This window comes from Vanessa atalanta, chromosome Z (assembly GCF_905147765.1).
Source record: "Vanessa atalanta chromosome Z, ilVanAtal1.2, whole genome shotgun sequence".
NCBI lineage: Eukaryota > Metazoa > Arthropoda > Insecta > Lepidoptera > Nymphalidae > Vanessa > Vanessa atalanta.
Window position 1 is genome coordinate 2222501 of NC_061902.1, and position 24391 is coordinate 2246891.

At 33.0% G+C, this 24391-nt stretch overlaps 2 protein-coding genes across 5 annotated transcripts in view; both read left to right on the top strand.

Annotated features, from left to right (window-relative positions):
• LOC125075860 (sodium- and chloride-dependent glycine transporter 1-like) overlaps nt 1-24391 on the top strand; it is a 52307-nt gene that overhangs the window by 10237 nt on the left and 17679 nt on the right. For 2 of the 4 annotated variants that reach the window (XM_047687674.1, XM_047687676.1), the window contains 5 exons: nt 2260-2444; nt 10557-10671; nt 12020-12145; nt 19513-19836; nt 21168-21287. In XM_047687674.1, the coding sequence (XP_047543630.1) occupies nt 2260-2444; nt 10557-10671; nt 12020-12145; nt 19513-19836; nt 21168-21287 (870 nt within the window). Of the gene's footprint in view, nt 1-1439; nt 1483-2259; nt 2445-10556; nt 10672-12019; nt 12146-19512; nt 19837-21167; nt 21288-24391 lie in introns of those variants that run through there. The other 2 variants (XM_047687677.1, XM_047687678.1) reach the window with 2 other exon arrangements.
• Nucleotides 3864-4913, top strand: LOC125075862. Its single transcript, XM_047687680.1, has one exon. It carries the CDS (start codon nt 3924-3926, stop codon nt 4668-4670), a length of 747 nt encoding a protein of 248 aa, XP_047543636.1. The 5' UTR covers nt 3864-3923; the 3' UTR covers nt 4671-4913.

Here is a 24391-nt window from a genome sequence, read left to right on the forward strand (position 1 = left end):
GTAAATTTAAATATTGTTTAATTTTATTATACCATAAATTTAAATAATATTACTTGATATGAAGTAAAGTTATTTGATACAAAATATTAATATTTATTTTAAGATAAAATTAACAGTGATATTGAAGAATCTTTCACTTTATTTATCACATTAAACACATTCAATTTTACATCCCATGAAGCTTCCTTACGAATCTTAATAATAAGTAATATCCTTATATTTTTACATTTACATTAACAGCCTGAAAATTACCCTCTACTGGGCTAAGGCCTCCTCTCCCTTTGAGATGAAGGTTTCGTAGCATATTCCACCACGCTGCTTCAATGCGGGTTGGTGGAATACAAATGTGGCAGAATTTCTAGACACATGCAGGCTTTCTTACGTTGTTTTCCTTAAGAGCACGAGATGAATTGTATGACAATTCAGTGGTACTTGCCTGGGTATGAACCCGCAATCATCGGTTAAGATGCACGTGTTCTAACCACTGGGCTCTCGCCTCTAAATAGTAGTGTATAATGAGAAAGATGAAATTTTATTATATTATTCGCGCTAATTGTACCTAATTATGTCGACAAGAAAGTCGTAATTGTCGTTGAAGAGAGTTCTCAAGCGTTCTAATTTGTTTGATACAAAGTTGAGCAAAGTTTTTCTGTGAGAAGCAAATTTGATCGTCACATATAATATATATTTTTAAAACTAGTAGACTATGATACTCGGTGAAATATAACAATGTACGATCATTGTCGGTCTGGAATATCACTTTTAAACATTTCTCAATCGGACTTAATCTTTTTCTCACAAAATTGAGGTATCCATAAATCGAAATTATTCGAAACGTAAAATTTTATTTTAAAAATTGTCAAATGAATATGTCTAGTTGAAAACAACGATCGTTGAAGGAGAAAAAAAGTTACGTCTCATGAAATATATTTCTAGTAAAATTGAAATAGCATTTAATTGGAAAACAGAAAACAAATCTGCGACCAATTTTTTTTCACAACGAGTATTGTTTTCAATTTTTTTAGGTTTTTATTCAAAGCCTTTTATTCCATATTTTCCAGTACAATTTGAAAAATTGAATTCTATTCTTTTGAATTTTCGGCACAATCGATTCGTTGAATTTCGTAAGAATTGGTGGTTTGAGTTGAAGGTCACACGAACTCTATTCATACAATCGTAATGGACGGACAGGCGTGCTGTGTGCACTGACGAATCCATTTGAAATTTCTATCCGAAAAAACCTTTATATGTTGTTTCCGTTAACATTGCTTCACGCTTTCGATTCAAGGATATATTTAATAAATAATATTTTGTTGTTACGGTCGTTTAAAATGCCTTCGTCGTGCGATAGTCTGACTTGAGCGCGGTTTCCTTGTTAACAATATTATGAGCATCGATTTCTCTTACTATATTTCATAAATAAATTTCGTATTTGTAAAAATAGTAACAAAGTAACGAAATATTTCACCAAAACTCAAATCAGTAAGCATGGTCACACTACTAATAATAACCTTCAAAATATTTCACGTGTAACTCTATGTTTTACACGAGCTGCGTTCACGGTCAGTTATATATCTCGTTGTTCATATAAAGGTTTTATAGAACAAGATAAATTAAAGGCAGTGTATTCAATGGAAACTGTGATAAGAGCATTTCTCATTAATGTGGTACATACTGGTATAAATGGATAGGAAATGAAGTCTATATGTGAATTTGAACGCTCATTTGTGTTGACTAGATCGTTGTTAATTACATATATTATTGAGTCGTGAGTTTATTAGCAAATACGTTGGATTTTATGAAATTAAATATACTAATATATAGTAGTATGCCTAGGACATCTTTTATAATATGTTTTTTTAACTGATACGTTAAATACCTTGCTTATAGATGTAGAAAATTGAAATATTTAACTGATGAGCTTTGTGATTTAATCATGCCTGCTTATATTTACATGTATCCTACCAAAAAGCAGATATATTGTTACATTAAAAGGACAATAAAACGTCATTGAACCCGTGGTTATTACCATAAATACCATAAAAAAGCTACGTAGACTTCTTAGAGTGTTCGTGCTTAAAATGATCTTATGATATCTACGATCAGATTTTGCTCTTTTGCATTCGTTATATAAAATTCTTATACAAATCACAAAATGAAATTATACTCTTTCCTAAACATAAGTCGAACGAAACTTAACAGTAACGCAAACGTAACGCAATAGTAACGTGACATTGATTTTATTGTTAATTTTTTTAGCACGCTAGTGATTTAGCGGATTCCTTAAGATTTTTTTTGGTCAGTATGAACAGGACTCCGACGTGGTCGAGGTGTCAAAAAATCAACACGAACGTGACTTGTATGTCCTCCCAAGACGTGTTATTGCATTGCCGTGAGAAAGTTATGGTTGACATCAAAATAACATCTGCACATCTAAATTATATGTAAGTTTCATTATTTATTCATTCATTTGTTTTTTATTTTATTATGATATCGTTTTATACTTGGAATATAATATATATGATTTTTTATACTTGGAAGGGTTTTTGTGCTACATATTCTACTGCCAAATTGCTGTACTTAGTATCGTTGAGTTCCGGTTTTATTTCGGTGATTGAACTATTCTAACTCCACGCACAAGGGACCTAAGGTTGGTAAGGCATTTTCGATTCGATGACAGTACCGACCAACGGCCATACGACACCTATAGTATAAAATTATAGCCTATAAAAGTGTTATGGTATAAGACAATTAAAAATATCACCTGTTAACAAGCCAAAGACATATGTTTACTTGTGACTTAACGTATCAATCGATTGTAAAAATATTTTCCTTTATCCGATTGTCCGATGATCTTCATATTATTATATGCACCGGAAAGCTTGAGTTAATATAGACTTTGGCAGATTCGAGTCAATGTTAGTTGTGTTGACTCAAACATCAATACGACTATCTAAATGTTATTTATTAGTCGTCGTGTTGAAAGCCGACAGTAGCCGTGACATGGAGGTTAATGCACTTATTGTGATATATCTATTTATGTATTTAGTAACGTGCGGTATTCCCTTAAATTTAACTCAATCGAATTTATATGTTTAAAGAGAATTTTAATACGAATAATAAAGAGGAAATTCGTTTGGTAATTTTGTTTCACGCTCAAATTACCAATCCGATTATATATTTATTATATTCGTAGTTATTGTTTCATGTTTAAAATTTCTCCATATTAAAGTATGAAATTATAAAGAATTCTGTAAATAAAACTAAATATAAAAGCGCTTCAAGCTCTACAATCCGCTTCGAATGAATTTTGATATTCGATATTTAAAATTCAAACAACATTACTAAGAAATGGATGGAGGCTACGATATATATCATATTACAGTTTTCTGTAATGGTATTTTTTAATTTGGTTTTTTTTATTTTTTAAATAAACATTTAAAAAAATATAACTATTTTCTTTTTTCGGCATAATCGTCGTCTGTGTGACCTAGAGCTTATTTCAAGTGGCAATACTGATATTGCGATGCTATTGAATAAAATTCAACAAGCGCATCGTGTACTGGGCGAAAAGAAGTTTAACGCTATGTTCATGTATTACTTATATTTATGATTAGAATTTTTTTTTGTTTTTAATGTGATTTATTTGCGGTTTCACATTTGGTTCTTAATTTGAATTATATGAAATTTATATATTATTTTCATGTTTTAGGATTGACGTAGTCTACGTATATCGCGGGTAGGTGTGGAATAGATTAGACAGCAAAAAGTTCTCTTAAAGTTTTTTTTTTTATTTAAAAATTATTGTATTTGTAAATAAAACTCTATTTATGAATAAATTATATATTTAAATAACACCACCCACCAGCAACAATCTCCTTCAAATAATTTTTCACTACAAAGAAGAAATTACAAACGACAATATGGATTCAATTAAGGACACATTAGCAACGATGACAGAATTATTTAATACAAGGATGAACGAATTTCAGCAGGATTTACAAAAAAACTCTTCACCAGTGACTACCAGTTCGTTGGCTGCTGATTTCAGTTCCTTCAAGAAATTCATTTTGTCAGCTTTAACTACACTGCAACGACAAGTCGAATTTCTGACTAGGATTATCGACCGTCAGGAAATGAAAACACGTCGTAAGACACTTTTATTTCACGGTGTTCCGGAGGAGAAGTCCGAGGATGTGTCGGCGCGCGTCACCAGTATTGTCGCCGAAAACTTAAACCTGGCGAATTTCTCCAGTGCCAGCATCAAATCGTCATATCGTCTTGGTTGGTCATCTGGCAACAAGCCTCGTCCCATTGCCGTTAAGTTTCGTGACGCAGCAGTGCGCGACAAGGTTTGGTTTGCCAAAACCAAATTAAAGGGAACTAGCTTCACTCAGTCGGAGTTCCTGACGAAGACACGGCACATTGCGTTCCTGGCGGCAAGAGAGCGTTTCGGTGTCAACAGGTGCTGGACGCGTGACGGGATCATATTCGTGATCACCTCGAACGGGAAGCGATATCGGGCTGAATGTTTAGCTGATCTCGACGAAATTCCGGGGTCCGTTCCATCTGAAGCGCTGAAGTCTCCCGTCCAAAACATCGCTGCCGGTCCAATAACAACTGAATGCAAGACAGCTGCATCGCGTTCGAAGCGGGTGATAAAGAAATGATTCACTTCGTATAGGTACTATGCTATTCTGTCTTGTCTATTTGTACAATAACTTTTATTTCTTGTTTTAATAACTTATTTCCTTAAATTATTTTTACTTTTATATACTTTCTTGTTATTTTAATAGTAAGACACTTATTTACTTCGTTGATTTACTATTTTTGTTATGTTTTTTCGATATTAATTTGTTTACATTTACTTTTACTTTTAATTAATGAACTACTGCACGTCAGATATTATACGTGGCTACGCGACGACTGCCGGTAGTTTGTTTATGTCATGACTTTATTATCTTAATATGTAAGTGCAAAATAGTAACTGACAATTGGCATACTTAGTTTTGTAACATTTTCTTTTTTTTTTTTTTTTTTATTTCAGTTTTTTTTTATTGTTTTTTGTTTTCTTTGTCTCACTCTATTGTTTAAAATATATTATAATTCCAAGTCTATAGAAAGCTATAAGTAAACAAAATTGCAGTATGTATGTAATTGTGTGTATTGCTAATTTGCTATTATTATGTTATGCTGTGTATTTTTTTATATTACTCTCCTTGCAGCTGGCGGGTGCGTTGAATGGAATTTACAAAGGTTTTATTGTATTATTTTGATATATTTTAGGTATATAATAAACTGTATTATACAATATTTTATATTTATAGATATTTTATCATATACATAAATTTATACAATTTTAATTTGTTTTTATTTTTATTTATTATAGTAAAAATACCTTGTATTCACATATATATATATTTACATCTAGATAGTTATTTGTTTATTCTTATTATTCGAAAATGTCTTTAACAGATGATTGTGACACGTTTTTATCCTTATCCTCTTCCGACGGATTGTCTAGTGATGACAGTTTTTACAGTATTCCCCCTTTGAGTGATAGCCTAAACTCTCACTTCACAGATTGTTCAAAAAATTTCAATGCAGTCCATATTAATGCACAAAGTATTCCTGCACATTATCCTGATCTGTTGTCGTCTTTTAGTAATAATAATAATATTCACGCTATTTTAATTTCCGAAACTTGGTTAAAGCCTTGCTTGCCTTCCACTTCCTTCTCTTTACCGGGATTCCACCTAATCCGGAACGATCGTATCGGCCGGACAGGTGGAGGGGTTGCAATTTACCTTCGCTCTCATATTCCTTTCAATATCATTAATACTTCGCAACCTCAGACCGGTGCAGCAGAGCATCTTTTTGTTGAAGTTATTTTCTCCCACACTAAACTTTTACTCGGGGTTTTTTATAGTCCATGTCTTACTGTTGACTATTTTTCATCTTTTGAGACCTTATTACATTATTTAACTCCCTTATATAGTCACACAGTAATCATGGGCGACTTCAATACATGCTTGCTGAAAAATGACCACCGGTCTTCCCGACTTAATTCTCTTGTCAACAGTGCTAATTTAAACATTCTTCCTTTGCTTGCCACACATGTTCTACCTAATTGTTCTCCTTCTCTTCTGGATCTAATTATTGTTTCCTCGATTGACCATGTTGAAAAACATGGTCAATGTGATGCCTATGCATTCTCCTATCATGACCTTCTCTATTTGTCTTATAAAATTAAGCCACCCAAAGCTAAATCAAGAATTCTTCTGCAGCGCAATTTCAGTAGTATGAATTCTGAGCGACTGTCTGAAGATGCAGCTAAAATCGATTGGAATGCGGTTGAAAATGCACATACAATCGATAACAAAGTTGCTATTTTCAATTCGTTGTTAACCCAGCTGTATGATGTCCACGCGCCTATCAGACCCGTGCGGATCAAACATCTCCCAGCACCCTGGATTACATCTGAAATAAGGAAATTACAGGATAAAAAGAACTATGCCAAAGCGAAATATAGATCAGACGCCACTGAGTCAAACAGAGAGAAATATGTCAAAGTTCGAAATCGTTGCAATAGAGTGTGTAGAGATGAACAACGACGCCATATCTACAAATCTGTCATCGAAGAAGAAGATTCCTGTAAAGTATGGAATTCTTTAAAGTCACTAGGAGTTGGTAAGACGCGACAGGACAATTCTTATCAAAACTTGAATCTTAATGATTTAAATATCTATTTTTCCTCTTCTGTTGCTATTGACAGTGCAACTAAAACATGTACAAGGAATCAACTTTCAGCTTTACCAACTCTTGATACTCCTGTTTTCTTTTTTAGTCAGTTTTCCGAAAGTGACGTTAAGAAGAGTATTTTAGCAATAAAGTCCAATTCTATCGGGTCTGACTGCATTAGTCGTAAGATGATCATTCCCATCATTGATATCCTGGTTCCTGTTATCACATCAATTTTTAATGCATCCATTTCTACTAGCGCCTTTCCATCTATTTGGAAAAATGCTGAAATTATTCCTCTCCCGAAAAAAAGTAATCCTTGTTCTATGTCCGAATATCGTCCCATTTCAATTCTTCCACTTTTGTCCAAAGCTCTTGAACGTCTTGTTCATCAACAGCTTAGCAATTTCCTTTTAGAACATAGTCTCCTTAATCCTTTTCAATCTGGTTTCCGTCCTGGTCATAGTACGACTACTGCACTTGTCAAAATTACTGAAGATATACGATGGAATATGGACAATCAAAGGGTTACAGTATTGACGTTACTTGATTTCAGTAACGCTTTTAATACTGTGGACTTTGATATCCTGTGTGATATTCTGCGCACTCTTAACGTATCTCCTACGGTTACTGAATGGTTTCAAAATTACTTACAGGGACGCCGACAGCGAGTCAGACTGAATGATTCATACTCAGACTGGTCAATGGTCTCTGCCGGTGTCCCGCAAGGTGGCGTGTTGTCCCCTCTCCTATTTTCAATGTTTATTAATTCTATCAGTAATATTATCACTTCTCTCTATCACCTCTATGCAGACGATCTTCAGATATACTCTCACTGCACAGTTAATGATTTAACTAAAACTATAAACTGTATTAATAGCGATCTCACATCAATAGCAAACTGGAGCAAATCCTTCGGCTTAAAAGTTAATCCATCTAAAACTAAAGCGATAATAATTGGTAGCTCTAAATTACTAGCTCGAATCGATAGAACGCAGCTACCACCAATAATATTCGATAATATTGAAATTTCTTACAGTGACAGTGTTAAAAATCTGGGTATTTTGTTTGACCAACATCTCTCCTGGGGACCACAAATTTGTGACATAAGTCGTAAGATATTCGCTTCAGCTGGATCACTCCGCAGATTGCGTAATATGCTCCCGATTCCTACTAAAATTGTGCTTGCACATAGCCTTCTTTTACCAATTCTTGATTATGCTGACACATGCTATGTCGACATCACTGAGGAGCAACTAAATAAGCTTGAGCGCATTCAAAATTTATGTATTCGTTACATATTTGGTTTACGCAAATATGATCATATATCCGAATTTCGCAAGAAGCTCAAGTGGCTCCCAATTCGCCTTCGCAGGAATACTCATATTCTCAATCTGCTATACTGTATACTGTTCAATCCTGTTTCCCCTCCATACCTAAAAGAACGATTTAAATTCCTTAGTGATTCCCACGAGCGTTCCCTTCGATCTGAAAGCAACTTGCTTCTTGAAATTCCTTCCCACTCCTCTAATTTTTATAGCAAATCCTTTACTGTTCAAGCATCCCGTCTTTGGAACTCCCTACCCCTGACCATTAGACGTGCTCAATCACTGCCAGTTTTTAAAAAAGCTGTCAAGAAACATTTCCTAGAAATGTAACTTTGTAATATATAAATATTTCTTTATATGTATTTATCGATTAGTTTATATATTATTTATATATTTATTGATTATATATGTATGTTTGCCTGTGTATATGTATCTATTTATTTTTGTATGTATATTTGTATGCACAAATATACTCGTATGTATGTATATTGAATATTCCATTTAAAAAATGTACACCTATGCCGTTAATAGACCATTTCCTCTGCCCCAAGGTTGCCTGGAAGAGATCGCTCTTCAGCGATAAGGCCGCCTTTTGTGCCATGCTTTATTTTGTTAAATTTATTTCCTGTGTGTTTTACTTATCTTGGTGTACAATAAAGAATATATTATTATTATTATTATTATTATTAGATCTCATTATGTCGTCATAGGCAGTGTGTCGGCAGAGGCGCTTTTAAAGCAAACGCTTGTCAAACTAATTCTAATTATGACACCGTGAGTGATATATATGTCTATATGTATAGAAAACATCAACTGAGATCATGAGATCACATGCTATTTGGACGGATTTAGAAAATTGAATTAATTTTGTTAGAGCATGGGCATAAGGTCCCCTTTAAATCAATCATGACTACAAAAAAATTGTCATGGCGTTTGCCGTCACGACGTACAAGTCGGTCTAACCCCCGTAACGCGCCAGTGGACGTTCCAAATCAACAAAACACTACATAGGCATTGTTTACAATAGTACTTAAACTTAATTATTGCAATATTAATTAGCCCAGGTTTATGGAAAACATATGTGTAGGACACATAAAAACAAGAGTAGTATGCTTTATGACACCCAGGTATTATTCTTTTAGTATAAAATAATGTAAAAATATTATTGTAATTCAGGATATGTGATAAATATCAAAAAATACTCATGATAAAGGATTAAAATAAAATTTGACACAACTAATGTAAAAAAAACTACTACTATTTTTAAATGTAATAAAAAATAAATTATTGGCTTGTTTTAATATTTAAAGAAAAGGTTTTCATTGATAGAGCTCGAAAGACCTTTATTTTATATAAGTTTTCAGGTAACATACACGAGATCTTAAAACGTAACACATTTTATTGAGACACTTGTACTTATATACCTATAATTCGTTGATACTACTTGTGATATTATATGTTATATAGTTTCAAGAAACACGAAAAATAAACTATGATTTTACGACGACAAATCATTTATTTGAATAAATATTTTGCGTTAAGTATAAAATATTTATACTTAACGCAACAATTGATACAATATCATACTACGAACTCTGGCGCAATGGGTGGATCAGAAACTTTTAATGTGGGCGAAGCTGCGCCAGGTTGCTAGATTTTTGTGCTCATTATATCATCATAGGTTAGCGGACGGAAATAGACCACCTGATGGTAATTGGTCACCATAGCATATATATATTGGAAGAAATATTAACTAATCCTTATATCGCCAATGCGCTATCAACCGGGAGAACTAAGATGTAATGTCCTTTGATACCGTAGTTAAAATGATTCACTCACCCACAATCTAGAACACAACAGTACTAAGGAACTTTGTTCATAGAGAGAATATCTAATGTGTGGATGGTACCCATTTAGATTGGCTTGCCCAAAGCCCTACCAACAAGTATAGTTAAATATATTATTACATCAACAATATTTATGTACTATTTATAAAATTATTCTTACGTTATTGTAAGATTTTTTTCATTCATATGTTTATTACAATGTGTTGTGTGTCATAATATCACTAGACTACAGTATTGATAACTATCGATCTATATCTTTGGTATTATATTTCCCATCAACATTCCACATTCAAGAATTCTCGTTACACCTCACTTGAGAATTCTGGGGAATACAACACAAAGTCCACCAAAGCGATCGCCGTGAATTCGATAATTCATCGTAACACATAATGTGGGAATCGTACGAGTTGCAATATCGAGACTACCGATGTATCGCCGCCAACCATCGGTACCGAGTACGAAGGAAACTTCACTTCCGGCTCACGCTTCGAGCAGTCGACAATAGACTTGAGAGGATAAATGTAATTTCTTTACTTCGGGTTCTTTAATAAATAGTTTTAGAAATAAAACGTTTTATTTGCGACCCTCGGGCTCGCCCATTATAAATTGCGTTTAAATAAAATTCAATCGATAATTTCAGGAAGTTATTTTCAAACATCGATAAGAACAGCCTGTCGATGCGTCTCTTCGTGATTGCTATCGTATGGATTGGTAACTTTTTTATCGCGACCGTCACCGACAATGCACTTTTAATGGTTAGTTCTATTAATATATTTGTTCCGTAAGCATTATGTCACGGTTCATTTTATTTGTTAGTAATAATATAACTAAAATTTTGATACTGAAATTTATTATATGTAAATAAAATTAAAAAATATTCGAGTCTAGATTTATGATTTTGTTATGAAGTACACAGTACATATATAAAGTTTAAAAGTTCTATATATAATATTTATTCAATTCAAAATGCATTCTTATTATATATTGAGTGTCTATAATCTGTGCTGTTTTTGAAAGAAATACCCCAGACCTTACAAGCACTAGGGAAGAAAACTTAAATCTCCTTTTATTAGTAGTTGTTATTTACAATTTATGTATACATATATATAGATGTACTCGTATACCGGTATTAGTGCTTGGTGGCGATCGTTTTATTCCCAAGGCGAGCCATCATCTACAAAGTAATTAGTTTTGTAATATCCCTCGACACATAGAGTTTGCTTGTCATATTTTTAAATTTGATTAGTTATTTTTGATTTAAAATGTTAAGCCGACTACCTAATAGGGTAGCAGATGGTTGCTTATCAAATTTAATTTAATTGATTCTTATCATTCGATTCTTGGTTAATTGGCACTTAATAAATTACCCATTCCGAAAATTGTCAAATCGCACCCAATCATAAGTACTAAGGTATAATGTTAGGACTTTTCTACCGCCAAACAGCAAAACTGAGTATTTGCGTGTTCCGTTTTGAGAGATGAGAGAGATCAGTGTAACTACAGGCAAGGGACATAACATCCTAGCTCCCAAGGTTTGTGGCGCATTGTAGAGGTAAGGATTAATTAATACACTTACAGCGCCAATGTCTAAGGGTGCTGGTGTGCACCTACCATCAGGTGTCTTATTTCCCCATTTGCCCGACCTACCACCATAAGCACATTTTTTGTCCCATATACTTGTAATTACACTGAAAACACTCTTCAAAACAGAACGCCTTTCCCAACAAGGATAATTCATTAATATTTTAAGTAAAAATGCAGAGATAACTCATCATCGAGAATTACAGTTGCTGGTTTGACTTCCAATTTCGAATTAAAAACAAATAGCTCGAACATCAACTTCTATAACAATAAACGTACAAGGCTTGTGTATATAAATCTGAAAAAGATTCCCATTTCATACTAATATTGTAAGTGAATCTGTACACTGAAATGTGTTATTGCAGAGAGTTTATTATCAATAGGTACTATTATGTAATATATTTATATGACCAATTTCCTATGTCAAAAGTATTCTTATTGAATTTGAATACGACTGAACTGAACATTCGTTCTCCGTCAACAAAGTGAACATGATGTTTATGTAATATATTTCCATTTCAGATTTTTAAATTCTCCTTCCTGTGGGGGACGTTTTCTACAGCTTTCATATTAGTTTTTTTATTATTTTCGACGCAGTACACGTCTAAGGCTTTCTATGATTTAATGGATATACAAGATGTATTCCGTGTAAGTGTGTTTATTGACTTTTTTTAACGCCTTCAGTAGAAAGTAGGATAAAAAATTAATACGCAGTTTTGCAGTATTGTCAGTTGCGTAAATACATTTTATATTTGAGGCGCTGTTGTCAGGTGATTATAATAGTATTATTCCATCGTAAATCTTAACTCTCGTAATAACCCATCGAGTACATTAACGATAAAATTTACGGTGGTAGAAAACGATCTATTAAAATATGTCATGTAAGGTTGGCGTCATCCGATTGGCCGGACGATAAAACTAAATGTATTTCTTGCAATGCTTAAACACACGTTTATTATTAATTTTGGAAGTACTTTTACGCGGGTTACAGTTGACTGAACTGGCAGCAAACGTCATGTTAGGGAAAACCGTTAAAACCCCTCCAAGAGACCTTTTCTGCTCGTTTCTTTTACTTTTAAATACGGTTTTGTTTAAACTTATTTCTTGTTATTGTTTGAATTCAAACGGAATTTTAATATTTTTTTGTATCATTTAAGTCTTCTTAAAGTTTGTTCATTTATTTTATTGTGGTTGTTATTCAATACGTAATATTATTTTGTTATAACCGGTTGTGCCGAAAAATTTCGGTTTATTTTAAATTATATTTAGTAATACAAGGGAGTTTATTTACCAGTGTATCTCGATTAATCTGATAACTATAGACAGATATATATTATATATAACCTATCAATATATGAATATATATTCCATAGTGAGTCAAATGATTTAAGAAATTGATTCCGCTAAGAAGGTGCAATATGCAACAGAAATATTTATGTAAATGTAATTTTTTATATACTCTAAACAATTTATTCCGATAAAATCAATAATATCAATGATCAATAAATAATTGAAAAAAAAACTATATAATAAATATAAATTGTATAATATATGTAGCTTTATACTTATATATTATTTGAGTACTATTACGGTCAAGTTGTTAAGTCAAGTCGAGCGAGATGGCCCAGTGGTTAGAACGCGTGCATCTTAACCGATGATCGGGTTCAAACCCAGGCAAGCACCATTAAATTTTCATGTTCTTAATTTGTGTTTATAATTCATCTCGTGCTCGAGGGTGAAGGAAAACATCGTGAGGAAACCTGCATGTGTCTACCGCATTGTTGCAGCGTGGTGGAATATGCAAACCTTAGGCCTTAGTCCAGTAGTGGGAAATTTACAGGCTGCTAATGTACAGTCAAGTCTCAATAACAAGTTAATTAAATATAGTGCAGTCATGAAAGTGCTAGTAGGAGCTAATTACAAACGAAATTATATATTTTTATATTATAACGAAAAGTAATGCTCGATCCGTACTGTAGTTTTTTTTAATGATTTTGTATGGCGGCATCCATTAATTAAATAATGTACGTTTAAAATGTATTGTCTAAAAACAAGTCAGCAATGTGCGGTCACATTGACGTTAATAATCCCGAAAAAGTGATGCGACATCATAATAACGATAATGGAACGGAAACTGTAGAAAAATACTCCTGATTTTAAAGATCAAAGCGCCGGACTTTTGTCTTTTGTATTTGGAATCTAATTTTGTGTGATAGTAATTTGAATTATTACAACCGCCTCGGTGGTCTCGTGTATAGTATGTAGAGTGTTCTGAAGACATGAATTCGAGCGAATGTCGGTAAGGTAAGAACTTGTTTCGTTTTTCCATCAAGACATTCTCTGTAGCATCTCGGAGTCGGAAAGATAGCAGTTTACAATTCCCTGTCTCGAAAAGTCTATAAACTATATTGCTGAAAATTAACTCTCTCTCTGCTTTGAAGTATTGTTGGAATCAAAAAACAGGAAAGCAGATTACAGTCCAAGTCTCAAAGGGATATGCAATCAATGGGTCCAGAGAGGAGATGGAATCCAAGGGATGGAATCAAGATGGAAAAGAAAAAGAGAAAATCGACTTGCTGGAATCAGTGCGGTACCAATTGGACAAAACCTTCGACTATGTCCTGTTGTGCCTACTTAGATATTATATTATATTATATTTTATTATAGGGATAAATATTTAGGTTGGAACCAAAAGTGTCACAGGACCAACTCCAATTGCTATATGATGAAAGTGCCAATCAATTTACTGCCAATACGCACGCAGGAGGAATTTTAATCGAAAGGTGTAGTGTTCTGGTGATTCAGTGATCGGCTACCGACCACCGCGTGTGACACACGACACAGGCAACTCGTGTATATTTGTGTTTGGTTTACATTTCATTATTTATATAAATATTTTATTGCGTAGACATATTTCTGTAATAATTGTATTTTTACAGCGAATTCCCTTAAGTTGATCTATTGAATACTAAAATAATGTTGAGTATCGATTTTATTTATAATCCGTTGGAGCCATAGCGGAAAGAATTGAGTCGTATCAAATTATATAATTGCCTTGTAAGTATAACGTCATTAAGCATTACATATCAAAATCTGGAATCTACAATCTAGTTAAACTTGATACAAGGAAAAAATCATCGTAAATTTGTGAAACAACATAGTTTTCAATATCTCAAGACTAAATGAAAGTCCGCCTTAAATGACTTCCTTACTGGATCGTCGAACACTACGAGATCAATGGTTTTTTATTTAAGCTAATATATAATTAAAATGAAAGTACCTTTCTCTTTAGTAAGCCTCCATTTTGGACGACCAAAAATGGATATTTCCACTAAGTACTCGAACAAAATACGCTCAAAATGTATTTATTTATCGCTCTTGTAAAAGTGACAATAGCAAGTTTAATGACTTAAATGTCGTGTGCAAGGTTTGATTAGAACATTCGAGAAGAAAATTAATGAAAATTTGTAATGTAACAATAACTTATTTTACTCCATTGCTAAAGTCTTTGTTTAAGCATTATTTTCCAGCCTGAATCGCATACTACAATATTTTTTGTGTTTATGAGAAAATAGGATTAGCTAAGAACATCTCTCCTGTTTGAATAAACCTAATTAGACAATCCGCACATTAAACATAACACGGTGTGAATGCCTAGAGATTTTGCTCAGGTCTGCCTGAGTGGGAACCACCCACTCGACAATTCTAAAAATAAAATATTTCACTAACAAATAATAAGCGGATGCGAATTGATGCCGTAACAGTGGTTTTCATTTCCCTTTGGGTTCTTTGAGCGAAGGCGATCTTCCATCAAATGCCTCATTTGTTTGTCTGTTTATACAATATAATTAAAAGTAAGAAAAGTCATAAAAATATTTATAAAACGGTTATTATATTTAACCAAAATTTAAAAGTTTCTAAAGACACATTTCAGCCATTTCACTATTTCGAACACTATTTCGATATATAAATGTCCTGTGATGGAAATTTACATGTCGAAATAGTTTTCGAAATAGTAAATGGTGACTTCGGACTGGTTTATGAAGTCCCCTTAATTACTGAAGTGCTGTTTGAAGATGGCCGTTAATTGAATGAAGTCCCACTGCTGTGAAGCATTTCGCTTCTAATTAATTAAAAAGTATTACCTAAACTTCACCATAAACTAGATGTTTTCTTAGAAATGAATCGCGTAGGCGAGATCGAAGCTTCAACGCATTCTACATTTGATCTTTTGATGTGAATTCAATTTGAAAATTGCACTGAATATGAACGTAAAAAGAATTGTATAATACATTTTGTGTGTTCGTTTGAATATTATTTTTGTTCGTAATTCTATTGTTAGATGGTGGCTCTGTGCAAACTCATCTGCGTGGGTATCATCCTCTGATCATTTGTTCTACCGTAAAACAACATTTCTTGGTATTGTTATGTTTTGTTTTAAAAGCGAAGGAGCCTGTGTTACTACAGGATATAATATTTTAGCTACCAAGTTTGGTGGTGCATTGGTGATGTAAGGAATGGTTAATATTTCTTACAGCACCAATGTCTATGGGCGATGGTACAAACTTTGCTCGCTTTTATATAAAAAAAACAAATTATAAGACAATACTCGTCGTGAGGCAGACCTGTAGTAGTGGAAATGCTGTCAACCAACCTCAAAAAATTATAAAAATACAAATATTATTTTGGTCTGTCATAGAATTTTGATGCACATTTTAAATATTTTGAAGTTACTTGATCTTCTACTTAATTAAAGTTTAAAATAATTGACTATCTATGCTGATAAACTTGTTCACTAAAATTTCTTATAGAATATAGATGAGAACTTAGGAAGGATTTTTCAAAATTCATCTCCAATTGTAGTTAAATGAGGTGAAATTTTGCAATAAAACTCGTCATTTTCGATGTTAGGAATAGGATAATCGGTGTTTAGGATTATGTTCAAACCAAACATATAGATGATAAAGTTAAGGTAAATACTTTTAAAGTTAAAAATTTGGAAACCGGCGTTTAGTCTTCTGTTTTTGAAGATCCGAGTTTTTGAACATACAGTAACTGAGAGGGTGATATCGGGATGAATGTTTGTATTGAAATTCGCCAAATCTGATGCTAGAAATTTTGTTTATAATTAAAAATATTGTTACGGTGTTTTTCAAATTCAACGCTTAAAATATTTAGAGCAATTCGTCATTTTTAGTTTAGACAACGAAAAATACCAAAAACGCCATTGATTAAGAAAATATGGATTCCTGTATAATGATTCCGATATGATAACAGACGTATAGACAGATAGTCACACAAAATATTTTAATTTTCACCTCCTTATCAATAGCTTAAGTAAGTCTAGTCACCAAAGGCGAATTGACATCGATGTTTAATTGGAGGAAGTAGACTGGATCTGAAAAACAAACCCTGTGTTTGGTAGTTTGTGTACTTTGTAAAAGACGATGCACTTGAGACGATATTCACAAAATATTTGACCAATATTTTGCTTCTCAAAGCTTTCACTAAAACAAACACCGAGAGTGCGCTATCGGGTGGAGATTAAGGTTTGAAAATTTTCCAATACTCTTTGCCCTTTACACGTACACGCTGAAAACCATTTTTACGTGACCTATAGCGTCAATTTTCGCGTAACGTGTCTGTATTGATTTATTTTAAGCACGTTTGATATAAAATATATACACACCGGTGGTTGGTTATACTCAGGCCCGTCTTGGCGCTTCACCGAACTCATCTGTTATTCAATATTGCTGTTTCCAGTTTTAATGATGAGTAAGTGTGCTAGTGTAATTACAATGTGATTCTACGACTGGCGTAAAAATTTTTTTATGGGCCACTTGATTTTACGTGGTTGCTACTGCCCATAGACATTGGCGCTGTTAGAAATATCACTTACTTCGCCAATGCACCACCAACCTTAGGAACTAAGATCTTACGAGTATGTCCCTTATGCCTGTAGTTGCACTGGCTCACTCATGCTTCAAATCGGAACACAACAATACCAAGTATTGCTGCTTAGCGGCAGAATATCTGTTTAAGGAGAGGTGTATATTTCTTATAGTGCTGATTTTCATAAGCGAATATCACCTATCGGATAGCCAAGATGCATCTGTTTACCTAAAAAAATATACGTTTAATATTCCAAAAAAATATGCCATCTACTAATTTCTTTATAATTTATATCTTTGGAGTTGTAGAGTCGTCTATGTAGGTTCTTATAAGAACAAAAATGTACTCAAACTGTACTTCTGTAACGCTGTTGTTAAATTCTCATTATATACGTATTAGAGGAGTTGACCGTTGAACCAATATTGATCTTGGTAGCCAATGTTAGTTCGAATACAAGTATGATTAATTGAAAAAGCATTTGTCACCTCGCCCGCTTTACATCATGATATTTATAACTCGACTTCGGTATGTCGCAGTTTCCTTATATGTATTTAATACTTGAATCGAGGAAACTTGTTTTAGATATATTTTTAGAAATATCGAAAGTGCTTCTTGATTGATGAGTTATTCGCATCAACGAGATAGACAGATTATACTTGAACTACTAGTCTAGTAGTATCGCAATAGAAGGTTATTTAAGGCGATAGCTGTACGTACGGTAATCTGTTTGAGCGTATTGCCAAAATTGCGTACGTTCGGCCGCTTGACTGAGCAACGAGAAGTTGCAGTGTCCTCCAGATGTTATCGTTTGCGGTACGATGGCTCCATTTCCCTTGACTGACATGTTTAAATTTTTAGTACTAACTCATCTTATATATTAATAGCGTAAGCCGATTTTTGTCCCAGTGATTATGGGGCGATAGCTCCATATAAAAAAATCGTTTATGGTCTCATTTTAAAAGGGCTCCAGCCGTAGATGTGCAGAAAATTAAAGAATATTCTTGATGACATTTTACTAAATTGTTACGAATTAACAAATAATTTCTTTAGAAACAAGGTAACTGGTCGTTTAGAGATCGGCGTTATGGATGTATAAGAAAAAAAATGAAAAACGTAAATAGAATATTTTTTTTTTTGACAAACTCCAATTTTAATTCAACTCATGTATACTATTTGACAATAAAAAAATCATTAAAAAAAAGGTTTCATTATATTGACGCCAAATGTAGATGCAGACTGATATGTGACTCATAGGTTTGGAAATTCCTAAAAAATCTTTTGAATAAACGCGAAGTGTCGCGGGAGATCCACTAATTTATATTTTATCGGTTGATGGACACGTGTGCACCTATAATGTATTTTTTAAAACGAGTCATGTTTCCTATTAAAAAAATGTATTGAGTGAATTGATATTTTGTATGATCCCTATATTTGAATAAGGCTTAGTGAATATTTTGAATGTCGGCATTTTGCATCGCGACAGAAGAGTCGGTACGCTATTCGTGTTAATTTATTATAGTATAGTATTACGTTGAATAAGCGTTCAATACGAGAGCGCTTCTATAAGCTGAGCTTTTAACTAAATTAAACGAGCTAAAATCATAAGTACGAAAATAAAAAAGCCGCTTAAAAACGCGAAAATTATACATATTTGAAGGAGAGAAAAACAACAAAATTCTGTATGCCAGTACGGCGTGTTAAAAACTTTAAATTATTGTTTAGAACTTTACAATAGTTAATCAATTATTACTCTCCGTTTACTAGAGTATGTTTGTTTTGTTTTTTAGGGTTCTGCACCTCTAAAAGACAAAAATAACACTTATAAGATGACTTCGTTTTCAGTCTGTCTGACTGTCTATCTATCTATCTGTCTCTCTGTTCATCTGTCAAAACTTTTTGTCTCAAGAACACGTGGATGCCTTCAATTTAAATTTAGACCAAATACTCAAATCTGCCTTCACGCGCAATCATTGATTAGTAATGATAATCATTGGTGGTACGGAACCCTCGGTGCGCGAGACCGATTCGCACTCGCCTGGTTTTTTTTCGATAAAAGTTCTCGTTAGGTTTTTTTTACTGTACGTGACTATTTTATTAATCTATTTCGTTATGTCTTGTTTCAGCACAACGCTTTCAATTTGGTGACGGATCCTTTTGGTGTTGGATTAATAGGGGTGTATGATTTTGGAATGATGTCCCCATTCACAATGGTTGACAACGCCGTACTTATATTTGCGGTTGTCTTCATAGTAACTTCATTCGCTCGGTCTTTAATAATTCGAGTGCTTTATTTGATGCTGACGAATTGCGTCGATGTGAATATAACAGAGTCACCTCACTATCTACTATTTGCAATATTGCCGCTGAGTACGGAATTCATGGACGCCCATAAAATATTTGTGCTTTATATATATTCGTATCTGACGGCTGCATTAGTTGCTTGTTTGGTAAGTTGCATGATTAATACAGTTCGAATTTTAAATTGTAAATATTGTTCGTTTATTCCTATTCGGTGTAAACCGCCATCTTGCGAAATACAATGAACGAAAACGATATTATATAATAAAACCTTTTTGTACAAAACTATTTTTTAAATTTGGAATATTTGACTGAATTTTTTTGTGTTATATTTTTTTTGTCTCTTTGGAACAGTTTATGGAAAATATATGTCAGATAATAATAGACTAAAGTATCATTAAATTATATTGTGCATAAAAAATTACATACTTTTTGCTCAACCGTATTTAAAAAAGTTTTTAGAGCCAGTAACCTCAGACTCGCTTTAAATATACTTCGAAAACTAATCCCTACACTAGCTGTTAAAAAATTCGAATACTGGCAGGAATTTATCACGTTTCGAAATTACATAAGTTTTGTTAACAATTGAATTTGAACTTTGACGGCGAAGGAATACATCGTGTAACTAGGTGTTACGGAGGAAGTTCTGTAACATAAAATCCGCCAGCCAATAGCAGAGAAGCGTGTGGGATATAGCTCCAAATCGTTTTCCAACGGGGGAAGATTTATGATTTCGACAGTTTTTATTTCTTAACCGATTACAAAAAAAATGGGAGATTAACTATATACCTATATATATGTAATTAATAAGTATGAAATTTTTATTTAGTTATTTTATAACTACGTCATTTTTGTTTATGAACCGATTTGACAAACATTTTATTGAAAAAAAAAGATGTCGGTATATTAGTTAACATCAAACATAAACACAATTAACATCATTTTAAAAGTATTGTGTTAATAGTTTAGAAAATCACAAATGAAAATTTTCTTAGCAGATTCAATTACATTAATTATTACGTAGACGTTAATTCAAACGTTTGAAAAACGATGGCTAAGTTATTTTAATATAATGAAATTGAGACTTATATTACCCACTAGTATAGTACCATAGTTTCCACTAATGTAAAGAAATTCGAATAAATCTCCGCAAGGCATAGTGATAAATTAAAAGCAAAGTTTCAATATTAATTAAATTTACCAAATATGTTCAATACTTTAAGTCATTTTTGGTCATATTTTTATTGATACCATTTAAGTAAATATATATAGTATGTGTAGCTATTAATATATAGTTATTATCTCCTTTCTCATATTTCTGTATTTTTTTTTCAAGCTTCTATCATAAAGGGTGGTTGGTTTTTTAAATATTATTATTTTTTGGTATCTCTTGTTGGTCGCTCATAGGTTGTGCAATAAAGTATTTAAATAAATAAATAAAGAAAGCAATAAATATATTTATAATTTCTTTAATTTACAGGCGATGTTCACAACAATTATCGCGAGGCTCTTGCACAGCGAATATCGCGCGGTGAAGAATATTTACATCGTCGGCTTGTTATGTTTTTTGGGTTTCAATCTATCTATCGCCGTGACTCTCGTAAGTAATGTTATTATATACAATTACAATACTCCTCCGTTTATATAAGAGTCGACGATTTTATTGATTTTAATCGATAACTTGTATGTTTTAAAGAAAAATCAAATATAGCGAGTCGATTTAAACGCTAAACTTCGTCGGCCTCATTGGCTGATTTTAATTTTGAGCACAGTACACGAGCGGAAACGTCGGTGAAGCTGAAATGAAGCTACAAGAGCTTCATTGGGTTCAGTTAACCCACTACTTAATTTAGAAATAACTTTTGATGAATTAGGTCGAAGAACACGTCACCGTGACGTAAAGTGTAGCTTTTTTTTATAAATTCTTACACAATAGTACGGGAACTTTAATATTAGCATCATGACTATGAAAAATGATTATATAAAAATGGTCCAATACAATCAAATAAGTTTTAAGTGTCTATATGTTACGTTAAAAAATGTTAAAGTCAATCCCTCGAGATTTTTTGACAGATTGTTAAAAAGTTTGAAGGCCGTGTCAATGTCCTGTTTTTAAATACATGTGTACTTTTGTAATTTTTCAATATCAGTAACTCGTTCAAATATTTTCATGTATATATCAAATAGGCCTATTGCTGTTAATATCACGATTTCTCTAAAAATTTATTGAATGATTTAAAAAAAAATATACAATGTTCAATAAAGTTATCGTTTTTAAACTAATTATTAGTTAACACTGTCATGCGTTTTTCATTAAACATCAAACAGTGTATAGAATTTTTCTTTTATTAATGTATTATATTTCGAATGAAAAATTTAAAGTAAAGTATTGCTTGCTGACATTTAATTGAAATGAGTGTCTAATGCCGATATGAGTCTAGCAATCATTTATAATTTACAACCGATGGACTTGACTGACACTTGCATGAGCGTATTATGGACGCTTTACAAAATATGTATATACTGGTACTGAAAATCGCTTTAAATCGTATGTCAAGCGGCGTATTAACATTAGTTCAGCTATCATAGTTTTTTTATAGTCTTAGTAGGCGGACTAGCATAGACAACTTGATGACCACCGCTCGTAGGCATTTGCGCCGTAAGATTAGGCATTTTTATAACGCTAGTGCACCAATCTTGGTGACAAAAATGTTACGTCTCTTGTGACTGTTGTTACACTGGCTCACTCACCCTTCTAACGGAACATAAAAATGATTTGTAGGTAGAATAAATATGATGTGATGACTGGGTGATACCTACTCAGACGTCTGGGAAAGCCCCAGATCATAAAAAAGCAACAAACAAGTATTCCACAAAAATGTACGTCTCAAACGGTACGTTATTATGAAAAATGGAAATTTAACCCCTTTTTCAAGATGGCCAAAATTGCACAAGGCTTCTTTGGTCGACAACTTAAAGTTAAGTTTTTCTAGACCCCCCCCCCCCTACACGTTATATCCATGGCTGCATAGCTTTCTCGGTTCATTTGAATTTCCAACGAACGAACTCTATTTTTTATATTTATAATTTATTCGATTTTGATTCTCAGGGTTATTTCTCTTGTTTTTCAAGAAATAATGTTTAGTTGTGTGTGTGTGAGTGTGTATATGAGTATCTACAACAATAATAAAATTGTTCGTGTTTCATTCCCATCGCATACATATTGAATTGAAAACAATAATATCGATTACACCAACAAAAGTTCATTCGACATGTAATAGCATTCGTTCGACAGCGTAATAAATACCTAATAACATTTTATTCGAATACAATTCAGCGTTTTATTTTATTATAATGTTATGAGTATTTAAACGCATCGAATACGTAACGGCACATAATTAAAGTGTGGGCTGACCGAATTGTACACAGACTGATTGTTATTTCAAGAACTTTATCGTCGCAGTGCAACGTGGTCAACTTACCAACGAGTCAGGGCCGGATTAAAAATGTCAGGCCCCTAGGCAGTGCACGTATCGGGGCCCATTTACCCTTTCCTAACTTAAATATGTTTTTTCTACCGCGAATGAAGGTCATCCTATTTGAAGAGGAGATATATCAGTCTGCATTAATATAATTACAATTATTTTTTAAACTTTATTTGTATTATACTTTGACACCTATGCAGTTACACTGTGTAGGGGAAAATCCAGCCCTGCATCGAGTCAATTAAAATTAGAGCCAGAAATCCTACAGCTACTAAAACTACATTGCGAGTAATAAATTGAAAAAGTTTCGTAGTTTTAAATAAGCATAAAGTCGCGGTAGCCCACCTGGTACTGGAGGTCGTAAATGATCTTCCTTGAGGGAATAAATAATTTTCGTTCGGAAAATACTATTTTTTTTTTTATGTTATAGGGTAAAGTACTAAGAATTTTTTTAAAGGCGAAAACCGTTTTTTTTTCATTCTACTAGCTAACTCAATTAGTCAGTTACAATATTTAGACATATTTAATGGAACGTTTTACTTACGGCTTGTACTAAAAGTGCCTTATAAAGATATATACATGTATATATTAAGAAAAAAAAAATAAGTTACATCCAAATATTTATATAATCTACCGCCAAGCTGTAATACTTAGTACTGTCGTTTTAAGGGTGAGTGAGCCAGTAACTAAAGGCACAAGGGACAAACCATCTCCGTTTGAAAGGTTTCAAGGTTGAGGCGTATTGGTGATTCGAATAATGATTAATATTTCTAACGCATTAGTTATGTTAGGTTAAAACTGCATACGGCTCTAATGACCACTTACCAGCAGGCCGTCCATTCGACAGACCGCTTATAGAGGTCATTGACCAAAACAAATTGGACATTACATTAAGAATTGAATTAAATAGCTACTTTGAAGATAAATTAAAACTGCGAAATTATATAAATCGCATATTTAAAAGCACATTACATAAACACGACATTACATTAAAAAATGAACTCACTGAGAATCCAATAGCGACCATAGCAAATTACTTCGAAGACGTTACCTTCGAACAACTCAAGTCGGTGATAAACAATTCAGAGTTCGCTCGAAAAATTCATCGGCCGAGAACGTAAGCTAAGATTGAATCCCACATGCAGAGCAACGCTACCTTGAATATAAAACGTAGGCTACTAACATATTCATCGGGACACATGTTTATATACGTCATACC